Source organism: Galeopterus variegatus, unplaced genomic scaffold (genome assembly GCF_000696425.1).
Source record: "Galeopterus variegatus unplaced genomic scaffold, G_variegatus-3.0.2 Scaffold736, whole genome shotgun sequence".
In the NCBI taxonomy this organism is placed as follows: domain Eukaryota; kingdom Metazoa; phylum Chordata; class Mammalia; order Dermoptera; family Cynocephalidae; genus Galeopterus; species Galeopterus variegatus.
The window spans coordinates 215,903-241,484 of record NW_007726847.1 but is presented as its reverse complement, the minus strand read 5'-3'; the positions used below and the strand labels follow the sequence as shown (position 1 = coordinate 241,484).

General features: G+C 36.6%; 1 protein-coding gene across 1 annotated transcript in view; it reads left to right on the top strand.

The window, feature by feature from the left end:
* ACER3 (alkaline ceramidase 3) overlaps nt 1–25,582 on the top strand; it is a 189,750-nt gene that overhangs the window by 109,724 nt on the left and 54,444 nt on the right. Inside the window, exons 4-6 of the mRNA XM_008571935.1 lie at nt 8,766–8,818; nt 14,706–14,787; nt 16,596–16,631. Coding sequence (XP_008570157.1) covers nt 8,766–8,818; nt 14,706–14,787; nt 16,596–16,631 — 171 coding nt within the window. The remainder of the gene's footprint in view (nt 1–8,765; nt 8,819–14,705; nt 14,788–16,595; nt 16,632–25,582) is intronic.

Sequence of the window (25,582 nt, the reverse complement as noted above, 5' to 3'; positions counted from 1 at the left end):
AGCCATCCTTATGATATGAAGTGTTGTATTAGTCAGGGTTCTTTAGAGAGACAGAATTAATAGGATACGTTATAATTATATGAGAGGGATTTATTATGGAAATTATCTCACATGACAATGAAGAAAAGTTCCATGGTAGGCTGTCCATAAACTGGATGCTAGTAGTGTGGCTCAGTCCAAGGCCTCAAAACCAGGGAAGCTGATGGTGTCCTTGGTGTACGTTCTGGAACCCAAAAGCTGAAGAGTCTGGAGTCTCACGATAGGCCGTTTATAAACTGGATGGTAGTAGCATGGCTCAGTCCATGGACAGGAGAGAAGAGTGTATCCCAGCTCCAGCAGATCAAGAGAGAGCTTCACCTCTTTCCTGTCTTTTGTTCTCTCCGACCCCCCGCGGATTGGTTGGTTCCCACCCACATTGAGGGTTGGTCTTTCCCACCCAATCCAATCAGACTCTCATACTAATCTCTGCTGGAAACACCCTCCTGGACACACCTAAAAAGATTGCTTTACCAGGTTTCTCAGCATTCCTTCATCTAACCAAGTTGACACCTAGAATTAACCTTCAGAAGTGTGGTTTCTCATGTGGCTCCGATTTGCATTTCTCTAATCATTAATGATGTTGAACATCTTTACATGTGCTTATTGGTCATTTTTATAAATCTTAGGAGAAATGTCTATTCAGATCGTTTGCACATTTTAAAAGTTGGGCTCGTCTTTTTATTTTGAGTTGTAAGGGTTCTTTATATATTCTGGATTATAGTCTTATCAGATATATTATTAGGAAATATTCTCTTCTGTAAGCTGTCCTTTCACTTTCTGAACATTGTCCTTTGAAGCAGAAAAGTTTTCAGTTCTGCTGAAGTACAATTTATCTATTTTTTCTTTGGTTGCTCATGTTTTTGGTATCATAGCTAAGAAACCATTGCCTAATGGAAGGTCATGAAGATTTAAACCTATGTCTTCTTCTAAGAGTTTTATAGTTTAGCTCTTACATTTAGGTCTTTGGTCCATTTTGTATTAATTTTTGTATATGGTATAACGTAGGGGTCTAACTTCATTCTTTAGCATATGGATTTCCAGTTGTATCAGAACCATTTGTTGAAAAGACTTTTCTTTCCTTATTGAATTGTTTTGGCACCCTTGTCAAAAACCAGTTGATCATAAATGTGTGAGTTTATCAGCTCTCAGTTTTGTTCCATTGACTTATAACGAAATGTCTATCGTTATGCCATTAACACACAGTCTTGATTACTGTAGAATTGCAATTGATTACTGTAGAATTGTAGTAAGTTTTGAAATTGGGAAGTGTGAGTCCTCCAAGGTTGTTCTTTTTTAAGATTGTTTCAGCTACTTTGGGTACCTTGCATTTCCATATGAACTTTAGGATGAGCTCATCAATTTCTGCAAAATGGTAGTGGGTCTTTGAAAGGGATTGTTTTGAATCCATAGATCACCTGGGGGAGTACTGACATCTTAATATTAAGTCTTCCAATCATGAACATGGGATGTATGGAAGTCTTTAATTTCTTTTAATAATGTGCAAGTCTTGACTTCTTAAAATTATTTAAAAGCATTTTTTTTTATGCTATTGTAAATGGAATTGTTTTCTTAATTTAATTTTTGGATTTCTCATGTCTAATGTATAGAAATACCAATGATCTTTACATATTGATTTTGTATCCTTGTATTCAACCCTGCTGAACTCATTTTTTACCTCTAATTAGTGTGTGTATTTGTGTCTATTCCTTAGGGTTTACTGTGTGTAAGACCATGTCATCTGTAAACAGAGAGAGTTTTACTTCTTCCTTAACAATTATATGCCTTTTATTTCTTTTTCTTACCTAATTGCCCTGGCTAGAATCTCTAGTACACTGTTGAATAGAAGTGGAAAGAACAGACATCCTTGTCTTGTTCCTGACGTTAGGAAGAAAGCTTTTCAGTCTTTCACCATTAATTAGGTTGTTAGTTGTAGGTTTTTTGTAGGTGCCCTTGATTAGTTTGAGGAAGTTCCCTTCTATTCTTAGTTTGTTGAGTGTTTTAATCATGAAAAGTGCTAGAATTTTCAAATATTTTTTCTGCATCTCTCAAGATGATCATGTGCTTTTTCTCCTTTGTTCTATTAAAATGGTTTATTACATTGATTGATTTTCTTATGTTGGGCCAAGCTTGCATTCCTGGGATAAATCCTGTTTGGTCAAAGCATATAATACAAGTAAGTATCTTTAGTTGGAAACATGCACTACAGCACTTGGGATTAATGGGACCTCACCTCAACAGCTTACTCAAATGGTTCAGGGTGTAAAAAACTCTTCGTACTGTACTTCATACTTTTCTGTAAGTCAAAATTATTTTGGGGCTGGCCCGGTGGCGCACTGGATGGGGCGACACTGAGGGTTGCGATCCGTTGCCGGACACGGAAAAAGACAAAAAAAAAAAAATTATTTCAATTTTTTTTTTTTTTTTTTTTTTTTCGTGACCGGTAAGGGAATCGCAACCCTTGGCTTGGTGTCACCCGCACCGCGCTCAGCCAGTGAGCACACCGGCCATTCCTATATAGGATCCGAACCCGCGGCAGGAGCCTCACTGCGCTTCCAGTGCCGCACTCTCCCGAGTGCACCACAGGGCCGGCCCTCAATATTTTTTTAAATGGAAAAAAACGTACCTATCCTTTTACCCAGTAATTATACCCCTAGGACTACATCCTAAAGAAGTAATAAGAGACAGAGAAAAAATGTTTTACAAGGATGTTTATCAGTGTTCCTAATAATAAGGATTTCTAAACTGGCTCAATGTTTAACAATAGAGAGGTTATTAAATACACTATGATATATCTATGTGTCGAAATACAATGTCGCCATTAAAAATATTTTGAAGACTGACATAGAGAAAAGTTATAATAACATAAAACTATTATATAATATGATCTTAATTTTATAACCAATAGAAAAACGACTGAAAGGAAGTACATTTTGCCTCACATCTTCTCTTCCCTTTTTACAAATTTTGGAATCTATAGCTCAACATTATAACATCTTCCACGTACCCACACAAACATCTTAGAAGCCCTTGCCCCTTGCTTTCTGAGCAAAATTTAACCTAGATCAAACTCAGTTATCTACCTATCCCATGCCTCAGCTGGATTGCTATATATTACTCATAGAAAATCTCAAATAACCACTCAATACTGCAAGAGAGTATCATTACATTTTCCTAACAATTTCACTTCCCACTCAAAGAACAATTTAGAATAATACAATTTTAATATTAGAAGAAATTTTTAAAATTTAGTTCAAACCACAAATTTTATAAGTAGAAAAACAAGCCTAGAGAATGGAAGTGACTTGGCTAGAAATTACATGGAAAGTTAAGAGACAAATTAGGCCCCAGGTTTTCTGATACCAGGTGTAGTATTCTTTCGTTTTCTTTACCTGTCTTAGGACTTTGTCTTGCATTGATGGTGGTAGGAGTTTAAAAGGTTTAAGTTTTAAGAGGCCTCCCCTGGGTTTTCTTTTCATTTATTCACATTTATTCAACTCATTATTTTTTGCTTTCTGATATACACAGTTATTGGTAATTCTGGGGAGGGTAGAATTAAAGGCAATTTCTTAGTTTCTCCTTTGTATTTTTCTGCTTTTACAAAGTATTTTGTACTAAACATTTAATGTGTTTGGTATTAGAAAAAAATTAATTCAAGTTATAAAAAAGAATGTATTTATTTATTACTCAATAGTAAAAATAAATATATTTATCCAAGTAAACAAAACCAAAGAAAAATATTGTTTTACCTATTTACAATTAAATTTTTTTTTTCCTTTTTGTCTTTTTTACTGACCAGTGACGGGGTCGCAACCCTCAGTGTCGCGCCCGTACCGCGGACCGGCAACGGGATCGCAACCCTCAGTGTTGCGCCCGCACCGCGCTCAACCAGTGAGCGGGAACCGGTCTCCACATGGGATCCGAACCCTCAGCGGGAGCGCCGCCGCACTCCCAAGTGGCGCACTCTCCAGTGCGCCACCGGGCCAGCCCTACAATTAAATTTTTTAAATCGCTTTTAATATTAAAGTTCTATGATTAAAGAATGTATTGATTTATTACTCAATAGTAAAAATAAATATATTTATCCAAGTAAACAAAACCAAAGAAAATTTTTGTTTTACCTATTTACAATTAAATTTTTTAAATCACTTTTAATATTAAAGTTCTATGATTCTAAATTGTACTTTATAATTCAAAAACAAAAATACTGTAGCTTAAATATTAGGTAATAATGTAAGCTAATTCAGACTTTATAATATAAATAATAGATGTTTTGGTTATAAATACTACTCTTCTTTCTCCTTTGCTCCCTATCTTAGTGAATGGAACCACCTTACAGTCAAAGCCCAAGCCAAAAACCTGGGATCTATCTTCAATTTCTCCTACTTTCTCACCTCTACCACACTAAAACCTCTTGATTCAACTTCCATAATAACTCTTGAATCCATCTAACTCTAGTTATCTCCATTGCCACTACCTTAATACATCATTTCCACCATCATCTCCACCCTATAACTGCTTCCTAACTGGTGTCCCCGCCTCCCCCTTCCATTTGTCACTCTGGAACAGAAGTACTTCTACAAACAAAACTAACTTCATTTTTTGGGCAATGTTTGCTAGGCCTTGTATAACTGTTCGGGATGAGATGTGTAAAATACAATCCCCACTCTCCAGATGTCATGTTACTTCTTAAACCTCTTTAATACTTACCATAGTTCAAACTCATAAATTCAAACCACAGCCTTTATGATCTGGCCCCCGCCTTCCTCTCCCGATTCATCTTCAGACACATACCCCACCTCACACCAGACTCTGCTCTTTTACCAGTCATAATTTTGCTAGTTATGGTTTTGAAATAAGACTTTTATATTCATGTTATCCAGATTTTAAAATCCATGCCCTTTTAACATATGCTAAGTTCAATTTAGTCCCTTTAAACAAACACAAACAAAAACCAGCATCTGGGGTCCTGACCTTTCTTTGAGCTACAGATTTGTGTTTCTAATTGCCTGACTGACATTTCCACTTGGCTGTCTAACAGGTAACTTAAACTCAAAATGTTGGAAATTGTTCTTGCAGTTTTCTCTGTTTTTGCAATGTCAGTAAACTGTGCTACTATCTACTGAACTGCTTAGGCAATAAACCTGGAGTCATCCTTTGCAGTTTCTTTTCCCTCACCTCTATATCAAATCAATCATAAATCCCTATTTATTTTACTTCCTACATATTTCTTAAGCCTGTTTACTTACATCCATTCCCAATTCTGCTACCTTCATTCAAGCAGCAACTTTCTTAACCTGGACTCCTGTAGTAACCTCTTAACTAGTACTCCCACATCTACTGTTTTCCACTTTAGAATACTCTACACATACCTGATCTGTTTTCTTATTTTCTTTATTCTTAATGCTTTGGCACCTGGGGACTTGCTGAATGGGGAAAGTCTGCTCCTCTAGTGGCTAGCCAATTTCCAGAGATAAGCAAATAGCTCACCCTGGACTGTGCCTTTCATATGCAGACAAACTAATCCACAGCCCATAATCCAAACCACTTCCTCTATCTGGCTCTTACACTCTAGGAAGCAATATTCCTCTGCCCTAATCACCCCAGTGCCAGGTACCAGACAACTAGAGACAGCCCCTGTACCTCAGAATCTGGTGAAATTATTTAAACTACTCTTATCTGCTTACCCTGCCTTGCCTTGCCTTTCCCATGGAAACCACAATAAAGGCTCTTGTCCACACTTTCCCATTGCTCCCTCTGACTCCTGACTGACCCCGGTGCTTCCCTGCATAGCCCTGTGTGGCACAGCCTGGTGTAACTCCTCCTGTTGGGAACTGTGAGTAACAAATTGTCTTGTCAATGCAGATTGTCCTTTCAGATGTCTCTTCATCTGTTCACCACACCATATCTGAATAATAATAAAACCTACATTTTAAAACACACCACCACCACCCAGCTTAAACCTTTTTAATGATTTTTCATTGCTTTTAAAATAAAATTAAGAATCCCTTTCACCCTAAAACATTTTGCCTGATCTGTTTGCTGCTTATCTCTTCAGCCTCATTTTATATCCATTCTCTCCTTCACTAATTAAGCTTCAAAGACACTGGGCTTTTTTCCAGTTCTTCAAATTCTCTTCCTTCCACAGGACCTTTGCACATGCTGTTTCCTCTGCCTAAGCTTCTCATCTTCCCCCCGGTCCCTCTTTATCTTAATCACATCTGCACATTTTTCAGGTCTCATTCTATGGGTCACTTCAATGAAGGTCTTCTGGACTCCCTAAATTAGGACCGTTATTTTATGATCAGGCTACTCTGTACTTATCCTTCATAGCATTTATCATAATTACAATTAAATGTTTATTTGTGCAATTAACCTTTTAATGTCTCTCTCTCCTGCTAGATTGAAAAGCACCATGAGAGCAAGGACCGTTTTGTCTCCAGCACATAGTATAGTGCCAGAAATGTAATAAATGCTTAATAAATATTTGTTGAATCAATGAATAAAAGAATGATAGAAGTTATTTCAACTGCCTTTCATAGACTATATGGATAGGCCTGTGGGATAACACAGAGACAGTAGATCTTTTTATGTTCCACCCTCTAAATATGTGGATAGAAAGTCTGCAAAAATAGGCCCTTTAGGTACTGTTGTGAGCAGATGGAGGTCACAAGGAAACAAGGCCAAACACATTTGTGTCTTTCCATAATGTCAGACTTTTATTAATGCAAGGATCATTAATATCAGCCACGGGCTACTATGGAGTTCCTGTAGGGAGCAATTCCCTAAGACTAACCAGTTCACTCAGTAGTCAGAGCCACAAGCACACAGGCTTAAGCTATACACCACTGCATTCACTTACTATTCAAAATACTAACAACAATACAATTAATTGAGGGTATGTAGAGGGTGATAGAAAGCAAGAATCTGGGCTAACGAACTGGCTGATACACAGAGGTTAGTCGGTCCGGTCAGATGTCCATTCTTACCGGGAAGGTCAGCATCTTGCAAGGAAGTCTCAGTTTGAGGGTTGTTCGGGCAGAGACTTCAGCAGCAGATGCCGGTGTGAGACAGTTGAGAACAAGGGTAGCTCTCAGCCAGACAATCCACATTCAACAGAGTAAAGGCTTGAGTTTTTATACCCTTTTACACTCCTGTCTGAACCACCTGTCTAGTTTATGAATGCCATGTGTCTGTTGGCTGACATCTTAGAGTGTCTGGTTGGTTCTGCTTGGTTCAGAACAAGTTATTTATTACAAGTTTCAGTTTCCTTGGCATGACTGACTCCATTTTGTTTCTTAGCGTAAGTGCTTCCATTTTATATGCTCTATACAGGTACCTCAGTAAATTGTGAAAATGCCAAATGGCTACACTCATATTTTGCTAGCACGTGAAAATTGAAATAAAGAGGACAAAAATGCAAAAGATGTTTAACGTAAAGCCCGTAGATGCTGGTTCAAATACTTTAAGTACTTCAAATACTTTAAACCTTCTGCATATCATAAAATTTGTGATAGATTGAGTTGCAGCATATCAAGATTCTTTGACAGTTTTTTTGAACATTTAAAGGTAATTCAAGTGAAAGGTTTTGGAGGCAACATAATGTAGAGGTATGTTCTGGAGTCAGTCCAAAATCTGGCTCTGCTATTTTTTTTCCTCTGTGATCTCAGACAAATTACTTAAACTATCTAAACCTGAGTGTTCTCTTCTTGAAATGTAGATAATCACATACCTTAGAACTGTGAAAATTAAGTGAAATAATGCCTGTAAAGCACTTAAACATCAGCACTTGAACAAATATTGCTATTTTAATTATTCTAATAATTTACCGGAATACCTCATTCACTTTGCATAAGCTCTCTTAATTTCCTAGAATGCCTTTCTCTACTACCCCGTTTCATTTCCTTCTCTGGCTTCTGTATGCCCCTTTTGTTGGAATAATTACTCTATATGTAATCACGTTTTTCATTCCATTAATCTTATTAGACTATGAACTCCTTGAGGGCAGTGACTGTACCTTGTTTATCATTGTGTTTATCATTGCCTGGCACATTGTAGACATATTATTAAAGAATTAATTAAATGTGTATCTAGTGATAAATAAATACTACTTTATAGGATTGGTCTGTGGATTAGAAATAACCTATCTGCAATACCTAGCTCAGTGTCCAGCTTGTCGATTAATATATAATGTCTATAATCATAAATTACATTTTTCAGAGACATAGGTTACTTGGACTAATGAAATTATTTCCCTGGCTGTTCAATATCTCTTTTTATGTATGCTAGTGGACATTTTATCCATTTAAGGTGCTATAGGAAGGAGGGAGATGCAAAAGAATACTGATAGGACCTACAGACATGTAGATGGTGGACGTCATTCTTTTCTGGAGATATGTTATCATAGTTTGTGATACCAAATACTATGAGCAAAATGATTACAAGGCTGCCCTTTAGGAATAGCGAGTCAGGTATCCTACTTTGATGTGTGCATTAGGACACATGGATGGATAACCTTGTTTGTTCAAAAACAATAAATTATATATACTCAGAGTAAATTAGATGATGATGAATATATAAAAGAATTATCGTGTGTGTGTGTGTATACATATATATATGAATTGGTAAAATAAATAAGAGATAAAAATCTTAACCATTCTGATGTTTTATTTTGATTTGTATAATGATTGCATCTCTATGGTATTCAAGCCTGTCTTTGTTTCTTATAGCTATTGGATGAACTCCCAATGATTTACAGCTGTTGCATATTTGTATACTGCATGTAAGTACTTATGTTTAAAATTCAGTTCACAAAGAGGGAACCCTAATGTAAAATTGAATTAATAATAATAGATCAATAATAATAATAGTAACAGATCAATATTGTTCAAAATTGTAAGAAATGTACTACACTAATGTAACATGTTAAAAGAAACTGGGAAGTTATAATAACGTTGCTTATTAACTTTTGTGATCTCAAAACCCTGAAGCCAATTTAGATAGAATCTTAATTTGACTTAAATTGCATAATTTGCCTTTCCTTAAGTGAAGAATGTGTAGAAATTTAAAGATTGTATCTATTATGACATAGAAGTTTTTATATAAAGTTTCTCTATACTGTTGTATAGTTTCTTAACAAAAGCGTATTCTAGTTGTATAGTGTTCGTGTCATTTTAATCTCCTCTTGCTTTGAACTTATCTATTAAATAGATATTTATTTCCTCTAAATTCTCCTTATTCTAAATCAGAATACATGCAGTCAAGAATATGCTTATTTTGATTGGTTATTCACAAACATGGAAGAGAACAATGAAACAGCTTATAAACCATTACCAATCCAAAGTTCTCTTCCTGGGTCATATTGTTTACTTCAATATGAAGTTAATTTGCATTTCCTGAATGTCAGGGGAAATATCTATCTTAAAAAATAAAAGTAATTATGATAAAAACATTAGTAAGTGCTAATATTTATCTAATATTTATCTACCTTGTACTGTGCAAAATGTACTTTGTACAGTACAATAGCGCAAGATAAATGGGTATTGTTCACATTTTATAGACAATGAAGTGAAGGAAGCATAAAGAGATTTAGTAACTTGTCTGAGGTAACTTGTCTCTAAGCTTGACTAAGAAGCATGCCAGCCAGCCCATTATCTAGATAAACAATCTCAAAGGGACACTAAAATATCCCTGGAAATATATCATGATGGAAAAAATTACAATGGTCAGAATTCCTCTCAAGGAGAGGTTGAAAGAACACTTTGATAGGCTGCCTGGGGATGTGGTGGAAGTATGGAAGTGGGACCCTTCCTGTAGTGCACAATCAGATAACAACAGATGGTCATTAAATGTGCCTTCAAAGAATGGTGGGTGATGTTAGTTACAGGTCTTTTGTTTTGCTGAGTTAGGTTCCAGCTAAATTGCTGGGAATGTTAGAGGAGAGCCTCCTTCACCCATCACCCCCTAGCATTCAGCCTTTCTAAATGTTGAACAAATATGTAAAGAATATATGTTTGGAGGAGCAAAAAATTACTAGCATGCATAGGGACCCACATGCCTGAGTTGAGCCTTATTAGTTCATATCTGTCTTTCTACATCATGGCACTTCTCCCAAAAGTTAATAGTACACATTAAAGTTATTGAAAGGGTTGGTGTTTTGTTTTTTTTGTTTTGGAGAGCTGTAACAAATCATACCACTGTTGGCTCTTACCTGTGCTAAGACTGATTTTTATCCAGAAACAATAAAAGAAAGAATGCCCATTTATTTAGCTGCTCATAGTCATATGGCATCAAGCCCTATTTCAAAGTTAGGTAAGAAGAAGATCTAGAACAGGGATTGGCAAACTTTTTCTGTAAAGGACCAGATGGTAAATATTTTAGGTTTTGTGGGCTTAGGGTCTCTGTTGCAACTCTTCAGCTTTGCTGTTGTAGCTTGGAAACAGCCATAGATAAAATGTAAACAAATGGGCGTGACTATGCTCCCATAAAATTTTATTTTAAAAAAACAGGCTAAGGCTGAGAAATTGGCTCTTGACCCGTAGTTTGCTGCCCCCAATCTGAAGAAATACTTTCAGATGAGCTCTTTTACTAACATTTTAAAAACTATTCTTTTATTTACATATCTTTAGAAAAAGATATTCTTGAGCTAGCAGTGTTGATCATTTTGAAAAGAATCAGATAACCATCACATAAAGGTTTCAGAGAACTCTTAAGTACTAGTGCTAGGGAACAACTGATATTACTTAGAAGGTAAGGATATTGTAGTTCAATTTCCAGCTCTGAGACTTAACTAACTGCATGAGCTTAGGTAAGTCACTTAATCTTTCTGTTTCTTCATTTGTAAAAATAGAGGTTATAAATTTACTTACAAATTTCCCATAAAGATTAAATTAAATGATTTATTTGTGTATAAAACAAACTTTTGTTGTAAACTATTTATGTATTAGGCACTGGGAATTGGAAAATTCAGTAAGAAGTAGTCTTTTACTTCAAGAAGTTTGTAGTCTAGTAAAGGAAACAGAACAGAAACAAGCAGCCTCCATGTGATGTGATTAATACTATATACTGGAGACATCCACAAAGTTCAGTGGAGTAGAAAAAGAACAAGTTTGCCATTACATGAAAATAGAGCATGGTGTCATTGTCATTGTGAATAAAATATTGTTTCATCATTGCTACCACCTCTGAGTATAAAAAGGGGGTTCTTTTGTTTCTCAAAGACTATTCCCCTGGGTTCTAATCTTTTCTCTGATTCAGGAAGAACCTGCTGTCATTGTGAATAAAATATTGTTTCATCATTGCTACCACCTCTGAGTATAAAAAGGGGGTTATTTTGTTTCTCAAAGACTATTCCCCTGGGTTCTAATCTTTTCTCTGATTCAGGAAGAACCTGTTGAACCTACTTTAAGTGACATTTAGAAAGAAATAAAAAGGCTGAAATAATTTTTAATCCACTTTATTGAGGTATAATTTACATGCAGCAAAATGTACACAGTTTAAGTGTATACTTTGATGAGTTTTGTCAAATGTACATTCCCATGTACTTTTACCCTTATATCGAGAAATAGAACATTTCCATCACTTTAGAACTCTTTCTTTTTTTTTTTTTTGCCCCATTACAGTTAATCCTGACTCCTACCCTTGGCTCAAAGCCACCACTGATCTGCTTTCTGTAATTATAGATTAGTTTTGTCTGCTCTTGAATTTCATATTAAAGGAATTATAGAATATGTACTCTTTTGTATTTGGCTTCTTTGTTCAGTATAATATTTTTGAAATTCATCTATGTTGTTATGTACATCAGTAGTTCATCCTTTTTTTATTGCTAGTAGTATTTGATTATGTAGGTATACAGTTTACCAATGATGGACATTAAGGTTGTTGCCAGTTTGGGGCTATTATGAATAAAGTGACTGTGTACATTTGTGTATAAGTCTTTATCTGCATATATGTTTTCAATTCTCTTGGGTAAATACTTAGAAATGGAATTGCTGGGTTGTATGGTAAGTATATGTTTTACTTTATAGAAAACTGCCAAACTGTTTTCCAGTGTGGTTGTTACTTATTACAGTTCTGCTAACAATAAAGGAGAGTTTTATTTGCTCCGTATTCTTGCTAACACTTGGTATTATCAGTCTTTTCGATTTTAGTCATGCTAGTGAGTATGGAGTCCTCTCTCTGTGGTGTTTTAATTTGCATTTCTTTCATAACTTATGATGTAGTACATCTTTTCATGTGCTAATTGGCCATTTGTATAGCCTATCTTATGAAATGTCTGTTCACATCTTTTGCCCATTTTTATAAACTGGATTGTTTTTCTTCTTATTAAATTATAAAGATTCTTTATATGTTTTGGGTTCAAGTCCTGTCAGATATTTGTATTTTAAATATTTTTCCCAGTCTGTGAATTGCCTTTTCATTTTTGTAACGGTGTCTCTTGAAGAACAGAAGTTTTAAATTTTTATGAAATCCAGTTTATAAAACTAACTTTTTATGATTCATGCTTTTTGTGTCCTCAGAGACCTTTGCCTTCCTATGGTCAAAAATATTTTCTGTTATTTTTTTTTCTAGTTTTATAACTTTAGGTTTTACATTTAAGGCCATAATCCATTTCAAATTAATTTTGTTTATGTATACGGTATGGCTGAAGATCATACTTTCCCTTACTAGTATCTGATTGTTCCAGAGCCATATTTCAAAAAGACCGTTCTTTCCACATTAAATTATCTTGGCACTTTTTTGTCTATTCTGTTCTACTGATCACTGTGTGTATCCTCATGTCAATACTATATTATCTAGCTATTGTAGCTTTATGGTAAATCTTGAAATCAGTTACAGTAAGTCCCCTTCCTGATTTTGTTCTTTTTCAATGTAGTTTTGGAAATCCTAGTCCTTTGCATTTCTGCATAAACTTTGGAGTAAGCTTGTCAATTTCTACAAAAATGCCTGTGAAATATTGATTGTTATTACATTGACTGTACATATCACTTTGGGGACAAGTGATATCTTAACAATATTAAGAATTCCAAACCATGAATGTGATATATTTCTTCATTTATTTAGGTTTTCTTTAATTTCTCTCAGTGATGTTTTGTGGTTTTCAGTACATAGGTCTTTTTAAAATTTAACCCTAAGTTTTTCATGAGTTAGGGTGCCATTTTAAATAGTATTGCATTTTTAAAACTTTATTTTTCAATTGTTTATTGCTAGCATTTAGAAAGACAATTGGCTTTTGTATATTGACCTTTTATCCCATAATTGCTAACTTCACTTATTAGTTTTTCTGTTGATTTCTTAGGATATTCTTTGAACATATCAAGTACACAAAGCAGTCTAGACCTCTAACCATTTTTAAACCTGCCTTGCCTTCCATGTGCTTGTGCTTGTTCATTTGTGAAAACTTGGACTGGAACACCTCATTGTCTAACGAAAGGAAAAGATAAGAAAGTGACTATATATACTAAAGTGAGATAACCATAGTAATAAATACAAACCAGGCATCCTAAAGACCTTTGTTTTCTTCATAGATACCCTGCTTTGCGGACTTTTGAAATGACAAACAGAAATTTCTAAACTATTGACAGAATGAAAAGAGTAATGTTAATTCACAAATATCCCACCTAACTTTTCCATGACCTTTCAAGGAATAAATTCATAGAATTTAAAGGTAAAAACAAATATCCCACCTAACATTTTCATCATCTTCCAAGTCATAAAGTCATGGAATTTAAAGGTAAAAGAGATCTTAGAAATCATCAGTTCCAACCACCTTTCTTTACAGATAAGGAAAATAAGAGTCAGGTCCAGTTCCCAATGCCAATTAGTAAACTGAGAAAACACTCTTGCTGCCTGTTCCAAGACATAATCCTCAAAGGCTGGATACTTACTGATGGCCAATTATTTGTTAATATTTTCTTACTGACTGAATATCTCCTGTGTATCAGGCACTATCCTAGTGCTTGATATATGAAAAAAATAAGATTTTATTCCTGCACACAAGGAATTCAGTCTAATTGTGGAGACAGTTAAGGATAGAGACAATTATAATACAGTGATATTTTCTATAATAGTATTCCTTAGTTAGGGATCATTAGTTGCAAGACATAGTCAAGCTAGCCTGACTTAAGAGAGCAATTTATTTGTTATAATAACATTAGGAGATTATATGGAACCCAATAGCAAGAAGTATAGCCTCACCTCACTAGAACTAGAAGGGCAGCTTGTTTCTCCCTCCTTCTTTTCTCTATTTCTTCCTTTCCACATGGCTTCAAGTCTTCGTATCTGCTTTATTTTTTTCTCCCTGCAGATTATTTCTCTCATTCATCCACTTATTCATTCAATGTGGCTGCCCTCAAATTTTAGCCTCAGACCTTGAGTCCATGTGACTTCATACTTTGACTCTCTCTATTTAATTTATTCAGTCTCTGGCTCCCAAACTCCAGACTTTCTGGAGAGAGCCTCTTGTCCCAGCTTAAGTCAGGTATATACTCCTGGTCCCTCCAGCCTCTTGGAGGCTGTGGGTTGTACAGGTTTTCTGAGATAAGGATGTGGGTGGAAAGAAATGATGGTTATCACCAGATCACAGAAGCGTGTAGGCAAGTGGTAAAGCAGTGTTCTATTTATATTCCTAGTTATATATTCTAAAAAAGTTTCTCTCTTTTTTTTTTAAGGTTTGAATGTTTCAAGGTCAAGAACTCAGTAAACTACCATCTGCTTTTTACTTTAGTTCTATTCAGTTTAATAGTAACCACAGTAAGTCAAATTTTTTTTCTAACAGATTAAGCGTGTAAGTTAGCCATTTATGGAGTTTGGCACATTTTACTTCCAGTGTTTGGGTCATGCTGTTCGTACTGAAATGTTTCTACATAAAACTGAAATATCTCACTTACAGATACTGCTACTGTGTTTTCTGTTCAAGTGTTATATGTCACTGTAATTGAAATAACTTTTTAAAATCTTTTTTTAAAAGGGGAAAAAGTAAAAATGTCTTTAAGGGGCATTTCCTTTTACATTTCTTTTATTAATAACAATGGGAATCTGATAGCATTAACTATATAAAAGGAAATAAGTATTTGGAAGTAAGGAATTTGAAAGATTAAAAGCATTCTTCCTTAGTGAGTTTAGAGTTACAAATATATAATATGTCATACAGGTCATATTTTTATGGATGCTTAAAGGAAATAATCTGGCCATTTTGTAGTGAGGGTAAAAACTTCTTCTAAAAATAAGACATTTTGGTAATCAAATTTTAAAATTATATAAAATTTTATGAGATTACTACATTAAATGAGGATATAGAGATATTCAGGCCCCGTCTTTGCTATCAAAGAGATTATTATCTTGTAGGGAGAAAAATAAACTATTAAATGTCATAATGTTTATACATGGACAGTAATGGTAGAAATGAGGGTAAATCGTTGCTTCTGCTGTGTAGAGAAGGGGTCAGAAAAGGCTTCAAGGAGGAGGTATAGTTTGAGTTGAATCTTAAAAGAGGAGTATTTGCCAGTGGGGGAAGATTTCTGAACAAAATAAAGATACTGGAGCATGAAACTAGCCCATCTGAGAAAGCACAGTACTTTCTGGAGTCTAGGATGAGGAGACAAAAAGATAGCTGTGAGGCCAAACAGAAAGGCAAAAGCCATGGAAGGCTTTGAATGTCAGGCTAAGAAATTAGAACTTTGTCTTATAAGTGGTGAGAGTCATTGCTGGGTTATGATTTGAATTTTGATTCTTCTATACCATGTTATTTAAAAATCGTGGTCCTACGGGGTAATACATTCATGTTAAATCTTAAATAGGCATTGAACTTAATCACCCACATGACACTGGAGCTTAAAATTGGTGTATGTGTACTCTGTACCCCATATATATGTTTCGATTATTTCTCAATAAAAAAAGAATCTAAAACAAAACAAAAAATTAAGGTTCGTGTAACTGGGAATGTATCTAGATGAGTGAGTTATGTATCTAGGTGAGTGAGTTAGAGATTAAGAAACATTTCAAGTGTCTTTACTTATTGAGCTCCTACCATGTCTAGACACTTTCTTGTATTTTAGCTTATCATTCCTCACCACTATGTTTCATTTTATCCATTAAGGAAAAACAAGTATTTTGGTTAAATGATTTGCTTAGGTGTGTAGCAAGTAAGTGGCAGAGTTTGAAATTTAACTGTCTCTAACTCTAAGAAGTCCAGTGTTCTTTCTACTGTAGAGCGGATCTGCTACAGAGACTGTCAACATAACCTCTTCAGTCTTCATTATGAGTATCCATGTATCCTTGTCCCTCCTTGATGCTGATGCAGAGGCTGATGCCACAATACTTCAAACAGATTTGAAGCATTTCATTTACCATGGCAGGCTAGCACTGGGGTAGACACCCTGTAGGTACTGGCCTTCTTATGGCATGCTGCCTAATCTAATTGGTTTTACATGGCTGGAGTCAGGTCTGAGTAGGATGGGGGAAACAAGAGAGGTTTAGATTTGCAGAGTAGTTGGAATAGGTTTTTTCCCTCCCTTTCACAGTGTACTTCATTTACATGTGTTTCTTCCAATATTTTGCAGATTTACCTTAAGGTAAAAGAACCTATATTCCATCAGGTAATTTTTTTTTTTATTATCACAGATTTGATTGTTTAACAATATTTGCCTGCTTTGTGTTCTCCTTTTCTAGGAAATTATATTCAGATACAACTTTTGAAATGAAATGGTAGATGTTCTAGGAAAATTCAGTGTTTAAAACAGAAGTTGCAGACTCAAGTACCTACAGAAGCCAGATTTAGGTAATAGGAAATACTTGGGATAGCCAATGCCCAGGTCCAGCTGACTTTTGGCATTCAGTAATGCAGGTGCAGCATTGCCCTTACAAGCAGAAAGGACCAGGAAGCATTATGCACATAAAGTCTTTTTATAACATTATGATCTAGAAAAGACAGACTGAAAATTCCTTGAATATTTCCCCTTAATATATTTTAATTAGGTTTTTGAGGTGGGAGGTTATATACATTGAAGGAAGCAAACACAAGAGACTTTGTTGTAGGAAATGGTGAGTTAAGTGCATTCCATTATGAAACCAGAGTGAAATAAAGTAGCAGACCTTAAGTGAAGAGAGCTATTATTTATTAAGTGCTACCATGTGCCTGGTACTATGCTCATTACTACAAAGACTTCTAATCTCATCAACAGTCCTATAAATTATGGATTATTATCCACATTTTAAGGTAAGTGAGCTCAGAGATATTAAGTGATTTGCCTCAGGGTGACAGTTATTAATGGAGAGAGCCAGGATTGAAACCTAGACTTGTCTGACTACTGTCACCATTCTTTTAACAAACTAGCAAACAAAAATAAATAAACAAACAAACAAATAAGCAAGCACACTTCTGGAATGTCAGAGGCCTTGTAGTTTTAAAATATTTTGTCCTTATATAAAAGTACATGTTTCTGTAACTTTGTAAACTCAAGCTATATAGTAATCATCTAACTAAAATCTGTTTTTTGAAATAAATTCTGTAACCACATTATTGTGCTTTGGTTTTCTCTAGGCCAGCTTAAAGTAGATCAACTAAAGTAAATGCTACATGCTACAGGAAAGGACATCAGGATAGCATTATATAATTACCCTTTTATTTAAAAAGATTTACTAACATAGTATAAAACATGAAGTTGATTTATATGAAGAATACTTCAGTTTTTATAAATTTCTTGTTTGCCTTTATATGAAAAAATATATAACCACACAGAAAAACAGTATCTGGAAATTCTGGATATGTTTTTTTAATTTTAGGACAATCAATTTTCCATTTTGTTTTAGACTTATTTGACACTATATTTATGTAATAAAAATAATAGCCTACTAATGAAACTATAGTGGGAATATTTACTGATATGAAAGGAAGCAGGATGAAAGCTAGATCTATTCATGCCCACTGTGGCTTATGTCCTAGGCCTAGAGATTAAAAATCAGGATAGAGAAATAAAGAAGTAGGGAAATGCTAGGGCGAAGGTAAAAGACATTCATTCATTCAACAGATGAAATCAGGATAGAGAAATAAAGAAGTAGGGAAATGCTAGGGCGAAGGTAAAAGACATTCATTAATTCAACAGATGACCACTATGCACCTTCTCAAACCAAGTTCTGAGCTGCAAGTTGGAGATAAAGAGGCAGTAGAATAAAGACTTTAAGATCTAACATCAAGCAGACCTGGATTTAAATCTAGTCACCTCCACTTACTAGCTGTATACCCTGGACAAGATATTTAACCTCTTTCAGCTTTGTTGTTCAACAAAGTCTTTTAAGTTCCTTCAGTGTGCCAGGCACTGTACTAGGCATGGGAGATAGGCTAGTGAATAAAATAACAAGGTCCTTGCTCTCAAGGAGCTTATTATTATACCTTTTCTCTAAAACTGGTATAATAACCTCCTAATATTGACTGAGGATTGAATGAAATAATGCATATGAAACCTTTGTAACACAGTAAACACTCAGTAAATGTTAACTAATATTAACATACCAAGGCAAATAAGACATTGCTGCTGGTCTCAATGAGGTCATTGTCTAACCAGGAATATAGATGTGTAAAAAATAATTGCAGTATATAAGTCTTGTAATAATTATGGGAAAGCAGGGCTAATATAGACAAGGGCATGTTCTGTCTGCTTAGATGACTCAGAGAAGGGTTTCAGGAGAGTCTTGAAGGGTGAACAAGATGTCCCAGGTAGACAAGGTGAGGAATTATATTCAATCTAGAGAGAAGCATGTGTTAAGGTACAGAAGTGTGAGCTGGTAACTCTTGGACATAAAACAGGAGTACAAATTCCCTCAAAGGTTTCTGGTAGCATGGTGAGGTATTTACAAAACCACTGGCTGCATATGAACATGGCCTGTCTTCTGAGAACATTTATTTTATTCAAGCATGTTGAGGGGATTAAACATTTTTCTATTAAAACAAATGCAGATATGTTACAGAATAGAGTATAATGACCACATGAATTTTTAGGACAAAATAGGAAATTTGAAAGAATTTTGTATTTTCAGTGTGTCTTATCCATCAGAATAAGTCATCCTTTCCCTGCCAGTAGGAATATTTTGATAGGAAAGTTTTAAAAGCACTAGTATCCTGTGGATATTTGGTATGGCTGGCCCTAGCTATAGGGGATAGGATTGGATTACTTACTGATGTGTGGTTAGATCATGAAGAGCCCTTTATGCTATGCTTAAAATGGTAGATAGTGGGGAGCCATTAAAAAGTTTTAAGCTGCAATATGACCAGTTTGCATTCTCATTTTAAAAAGATTCATTGGGGGCCAGCCGGTGGCTCACTCGGGAGAGTGTGCTGATGATAACACCAAGGCCATGGGTTCAGATCCCGTATAGGTATGGCTGGTTAGCTCACTGGGTGAGCGTGGTGCTGACAACACCAAGTCAAGGGTTAAGATCCCCTTACCGGTCATCTTTTTTAAAAAAAAGATTGATTGGAAGTCTACCTAGAGGTTGGAAAAAAGAAATAAAAAGATCAGTAAAGAGACAGCTTTGATTTCTATTGCACTAGTCCATTGAGAAAGGATGAAAAAAAAGAATTCTACAGTATGATATGAAACAATAAACTATATATAAAACAAGTAAATTTATATTATATAGTATATTCATTGTTAGAAAGTGATAGGTTTCTGGCTGGACAGTTAGCTAAGTTGGTTAGTGTGGTGCTGAAAAAACCAAGATCCAGAGTTCAATCCCTGTACCAGTCAGCCCCCCTCGCCCCCCACTTGCCAAAAAAAGTGATATTTCTATGAAAAAAGAAAAACCAAGTTAGAGTAGGGGGTTGTCCTTCACTTGACCCCTCCTTCACTTTCTCCAGTCACACTGCCTTTTTGCTTTATATTTTTAATTTTTAATTGACATACTGTAATCGTACATATTTAAAATTTGGGTTAAAATTTGTTGTTTCTGTACATATGTATATTTTATAATGACCAAATCAGGATATTTAGCATATCCATCACCTCATGCATTTATTACTTCTTTGTGGTGAGACCATTCAAAAGCCTCTGTTCTAGCTATTTTGTAATATGCAATATCTTACTATTAACAGCTGTCACCCTACTGTGGAATAGAACAACAGAACTTCTTCTGATTGTAACTTTGTACCCATTAACCAACCTCTACCTATCCACCCCTCTCCCATCCCCTCCCACCCAGTCTCTGGTCCCACTTTTCTATTCTCTGCTTCTATAATATTCTCTCTCTCTCTCTCTAGATTTCACATATTAGTGAGATCATACGGTGTTTGTCTTTCTGTGTCTGACTTACTTTACTTAACATGATGCCCTCCAGGTCCATCCATGTTTCCATGTTGGGTCAAATGACAGGATTTCATTCTCTTATATGGCTGAATAATATTCCATTGTGTTTATATAACACATTTTTTTTTATTCATTCATCCATGTTGGGCACTTGGGTTGATTCCACATCTTGGCTGTTGTAAATGGTGCTGCAACGAACAGGAGAGTGCATGTTTATCACAGCTGTACTTACAATAGCCAAGTTATGGAGCCAACCTAAAAGTATCAGTGGATGACTGAATAAGGAAAATGTGGTATACATACATGCTGGCATATTATTCAGCCATAAAAAAGAATTAAATTCTGTCATTCATAGAAACTTGGATGAGCTAGGAGAAAATTATGTTAAGTGAAATAAGCCATGCACAGAAAGAGAAATACCACATGTCTTCACTAATAAGTGGGACTAATAATTAAATAAATGAGCAAGAGAGAAGGAAAATAAAAAACAACAATCACTGAGTTCTGGTCAAGATGGCAGAATAGGCAGTCCCCAGTGTCACTCTCTCCCACAAATCAACCAATTTACAACTATAAAAATGTAACAACAGGGCCGGCCCGGTGGCGCACTGCTACAGTGCGCCGCTTGGGAAGCGCAGCGGCGCTCCCGCCAAGGGTTCGGATCCCACATACAGACTGGTTCCCGCTCACTGGCTGAGCGAGGTGCGGGCGCAGCACCGAGGGTCGTGATCCCGTTGCCGGTCCCGGTCCGGTACGGGCGCGACACTGAGGGTTGCGATCTGTTGCCGGACACGAAAAAAGACAAAAAAAGGAAAAAAAAAAAAAATGTAACAACAGCCAAGCTGGGATGGCTGGAGCTCAGGGGAAGAGGAGGAGAGACCTATGGAGTTCATGAAGGTGTGAGAAGCCACGATTAGAGAAAGAAAAAACTGCTCAGAGTGTTTCAGGCTGTGGCGCTTTAAAGCTGGAGCTGCTGAGCACATGGAACAGGAGCTGGCAGAAGCTGCAGCTGTGCCCTTAGGATGGAGTTGCTTAGAGGTGGCAGGGGAGAAGAGGGCCTTGGTGGCCCCCAGGACAGCAAGACCACTAATAGGGTTCCTGTGGACCCACATAGGAGCAAGGAGCCAGAACAACTGAAAAAAGGAGCCATTCAAAGGCTGGTGAGTCATCATAAGGGACCAGTGCAAGGCCCATCCCATGGGAAGTGTTTGTAGCATGGGCAGTGGTGGAGACAGGCCCACCAGGGGAACACTGGGACCAAGCAAGGTCAGTCAATCCACCCCCCAATCAGCACAGGAACACTCAGAGGAGATTAGTCAGAAATACAGAATTGCATAGGGTGCAGTTTGATGAAAAGACTCAGGCCCAGATCAGAGTTTCTACACAACCCAGGTGCACTGAGTCTCTGGAGAGCCACAAGTACCTATAAAGTCAACCATTAAACTCTGAGCTACACAAAAAGCCTTCCCTAGGGAAACAGCAGCAAAGCAGCAATTTAGCTCAACAACACAGCTCAAGTACTGGTTTCCACAGGAAGTTCCCCCATTTTAGAAGTAAGCAAAGGACAAAAAATTAGTTCTGGCCCAGGCACACCACTAGCTCTTCAGGGACTGCCAGGGGACCTGAGGCATGGAGCCAGGGACTGGACCCAGCGCCCACAACCAGGCATACCACCAGCGCCTTGAGGTCCACCAGGGGACCTGAGGTATGGAGCCAGGGTCCAGACCACACTCGCACATCCAGGAACCCTGCTAGTGCCTCGGAGCCCCACCCAGGGGCCCAGGACATGGAGCCAGGGACCAGAGCCCTCACCCACAACCAGGCACACAGCCAGCACCTCGGGGCCCCGCTCAGGGGACTGGGACATGGAATCAGGGACCAGAACCCTCATACACAACCAGGCACACCACCAGCACCTTGGGCCGGGGCATGGAGCCAGGGACCAGAACCCCCACCCCCAACCAGGCATACCACCAGCACCAAGGAGCATGCCAAAACATCACCTCCATGTCGGTGGCCCACCACAGCTACCACAGTAACCCTGGCTGCTGCAAAAGTGGCTAGCTGTCACAGACACCACGCAGATGGTTCACCAGACAGTGGAGTTCATTGACACAAGGAGAGCCACCAGCAGAGACCAAAGAAAAGAAGAGGATGTCTCTCTCCACAAAGCCCATTCCAGAGTGACAGAAGAAGCATCTGCTCTACAATAATATTGGGGGACCTGAACACACCTCTCAGCATTGGACAGATTGTCTAGGCAGCAAATCCACAGAGTAACCATTACTCTTTCAGAGGGAGAGGAGAAATCTAGGGTTATCAGTGGTGGGATGGAGGAGGGAGCGGGGATAGGGAGATATTGAACAAGGGGCATAATGAATAAGTACAATTTGTAACAATATATATACTAGTAATATTGATTTGATGCACCTATGTCAACATTGAATCACAAAAATATGTATAATCTATTATGATTCAATAAAAGATAAAATAAAATATAAATAAATAAAACAATCACAATAATACATTGAACTTTCTGAAAGAACAGAACTGTGGTTACTAGAAGTGGGAAAGGGGAAGAGGGAGGGGAGGGGAGTCTTCGAGAAATTAGTTAATGGACATAAATATTATGTATTGTAATGATGAATAAGCCAATTATCCTGATTTGACCATCACATATTGTTCACAAGTATTGATAGTCAGCTCTGTACCCCAGGAATATATGTAATCAATTGTTTTGATTAAAAAAATTTTGTTTTAATAAAAATAAATGAGAGGAAAAAAACATGAGTGTGCAGATATCTCTTCAACATACTTTCATTTCCTTTGGATGTAGAGGGGTCTTCAAAATGTTCATGTTAAGATTCATATTATCTTTTAACTCCATTTTTCCATGAACTTTTTGAAGTACCTTCATATACCCTGTAGTGGAATGGCTGGGTCATATGGTAGTTCTATTTTTAATTTTGGGGGCAACTTCTATACTGTTTTTTATAGTGGCTGTACTAATTTACAACTCCACCAACAGTGTGAAATTGTTCCCTATTCTCCACATCCTCACCAACATTTGTTTTCTTTTGTCTTTTTGATAATAGCCATTCTAACTGGAGTGAGGTGGTTTCTCATTGTGGTTTTAATTTGCATTTACCTGAAGAGTAGAGATGTTGAGTATTTTTTCTTGTACCTGTTGGCCATTTGAATGCCTTCTTTTGAAAAATGTCTATTAAGGTCTTTCACCAATTTTTTTTTTTTCCTTTTTGTCTTTTTTCATGACCGGCAATGGATCGCAACCCTCAGTGTCGCGCCCGTACCGGACCGGGACCGGCAACGGGATCGCAATCCTCGGTGTTACGCCCGCACCTCGCTCAGCCAGTGAGTGGCCGGTCTGTATGTGGGATCTGAACCCTCGGCAGGAGCGCCACCACGCTCCTAAGCGGCGCACTGTAGCAGTGCACCACCAGGCCGGCCCTCACCAATTTTTAAATCATTCTTTTTGTTGCTGTTTGTTTTTTGTTTTTATTTATTTAATTTTTTTTGCTGTTAAGTTCCTTATATATATATTCTGGATATTGACCCCTTGTCAGATGTATAGTTTGCAAATATTATTTCCCATTTTGTAGGTTGTATCTTCATTCTGTTAATTGTTTCATTTGCTATGCAAGAGCTTTTTAGTTTGGCATAATCTCATTTATCTATTTTTACTCTTGTTGCCTTTTGAGGTCTTTCTTAAGAAATTCCTGCCCCGTCCAGTGTTATAAAGCATTTCCACTGTGTTTTCTTTTAGTAGTTTCATAGTTTTCAGTTTTACATGTAAATCTTTAATCCATTTTGAGTTGATTTTTGTATATGGGGATAGGCAGGGGCCTAGTCTCATTTTTCTGCATGTGAATATCCAGTTTTCCCAGCACCATTTATTGAAGAGACTATCCTTTTCCCAATGAGTACTGTTGGTACCTTTGTCAAAAATCAGTTGGCTGTAGGTATGTGAAGTTATTTCCGGGCTGTCTATTCTGTTTCATTGGTATATGTGTCTGTTTTTTTTACCTGTTTTGGTTACTATAGCTTTGTGTAGAATATTTTGAAGTTAGGTAGTGTTATGCCTCTAGCTTTGTTCTTTTTGCCCAGAATTGCTTTGGATATTCTGGGTCTTTTGTTGTTCCATATAAATTTTAGGATTGTTTTTTCTATTTCTGTGAAGAATGCCATTGGCATTTTGATAGGGATTGCATTGAATCTGTAGATCACTTTGGGTAGTATGGCCATTTTAGCAATATTAATTCTTCCAACCATGGATATGTCTTTCCATTTGTTGTATCTTCTTGAATTTCTTTCATCAATATTTTAAAGTTTTCAGTGTAAAGATCTTTCAACTTCTTGGTTAAGTTTATTTCGAGGTACCTCATTTTTTTGTTGTTACTATTGCAAATGGAATTGTTTTCTTGATTTCTTTTTCACATAGCTAGTTATTAGAGTATAGAAACACTACTGATTTTTATATGTTGATTTGTACCCTGCTGAATTTATTAGTCCTAACAGGTTTTTGGTGGAGTCTTTAGGGTTTGCTATATATAATATGATCTCTACAAACAGGGACAGTTTGACTTCCTTGTTTCCAATTCGTATGCCTTTTATTTCTTTCTCTTGTCTAATTGCTCTGACTAGGACTTCCGGTGCTATGTTTAATAGGTGGAAGTGGGCATCTTGTCTTGTTCCTGATCTTAGAGGAAAAGCTTTCACCTTTCCCCCATTCAGTATGATGCTGGCTGTGGTTTTGTTGTATGTGGCTTTTATTTGTGTTGAGGAATCTACTTTCTTTTTGTTAATGTGGTATATCACATTTATTGATTGCATATGTTAAGCCATTCTTGCATCCCTGGGATAAATCCAACTCAATCATAGTGAATGATCATTTTGATGTGTTGTTGGATTTGGTTTGCTAATAGTAAGAATTTTTATGTCTATGTTCTTTAGGGATATTGGGCTGTAGTTTTCTTTTTTCATTGTGTTCTTGTCTGGTTTTGGAATGAGGATAGTGCTGGTTTTGTAAAATGAGTGTGGAAGTATTCACTTCTCTTCAATTTTCTGGAATACTTTGAGGAGAACTGATATTGGTTCTTCTTTAAATGTTTGGGAGAATTCAGCAGTGACACCTGGGTGGTGGTGGTGGTGATGGTAGTGGTTGTGGTTGTTGTTGTTGTTGGAGGAGGAAAAACTTATAACTGATTCAGTATCCTCATCTGTTATTGGTT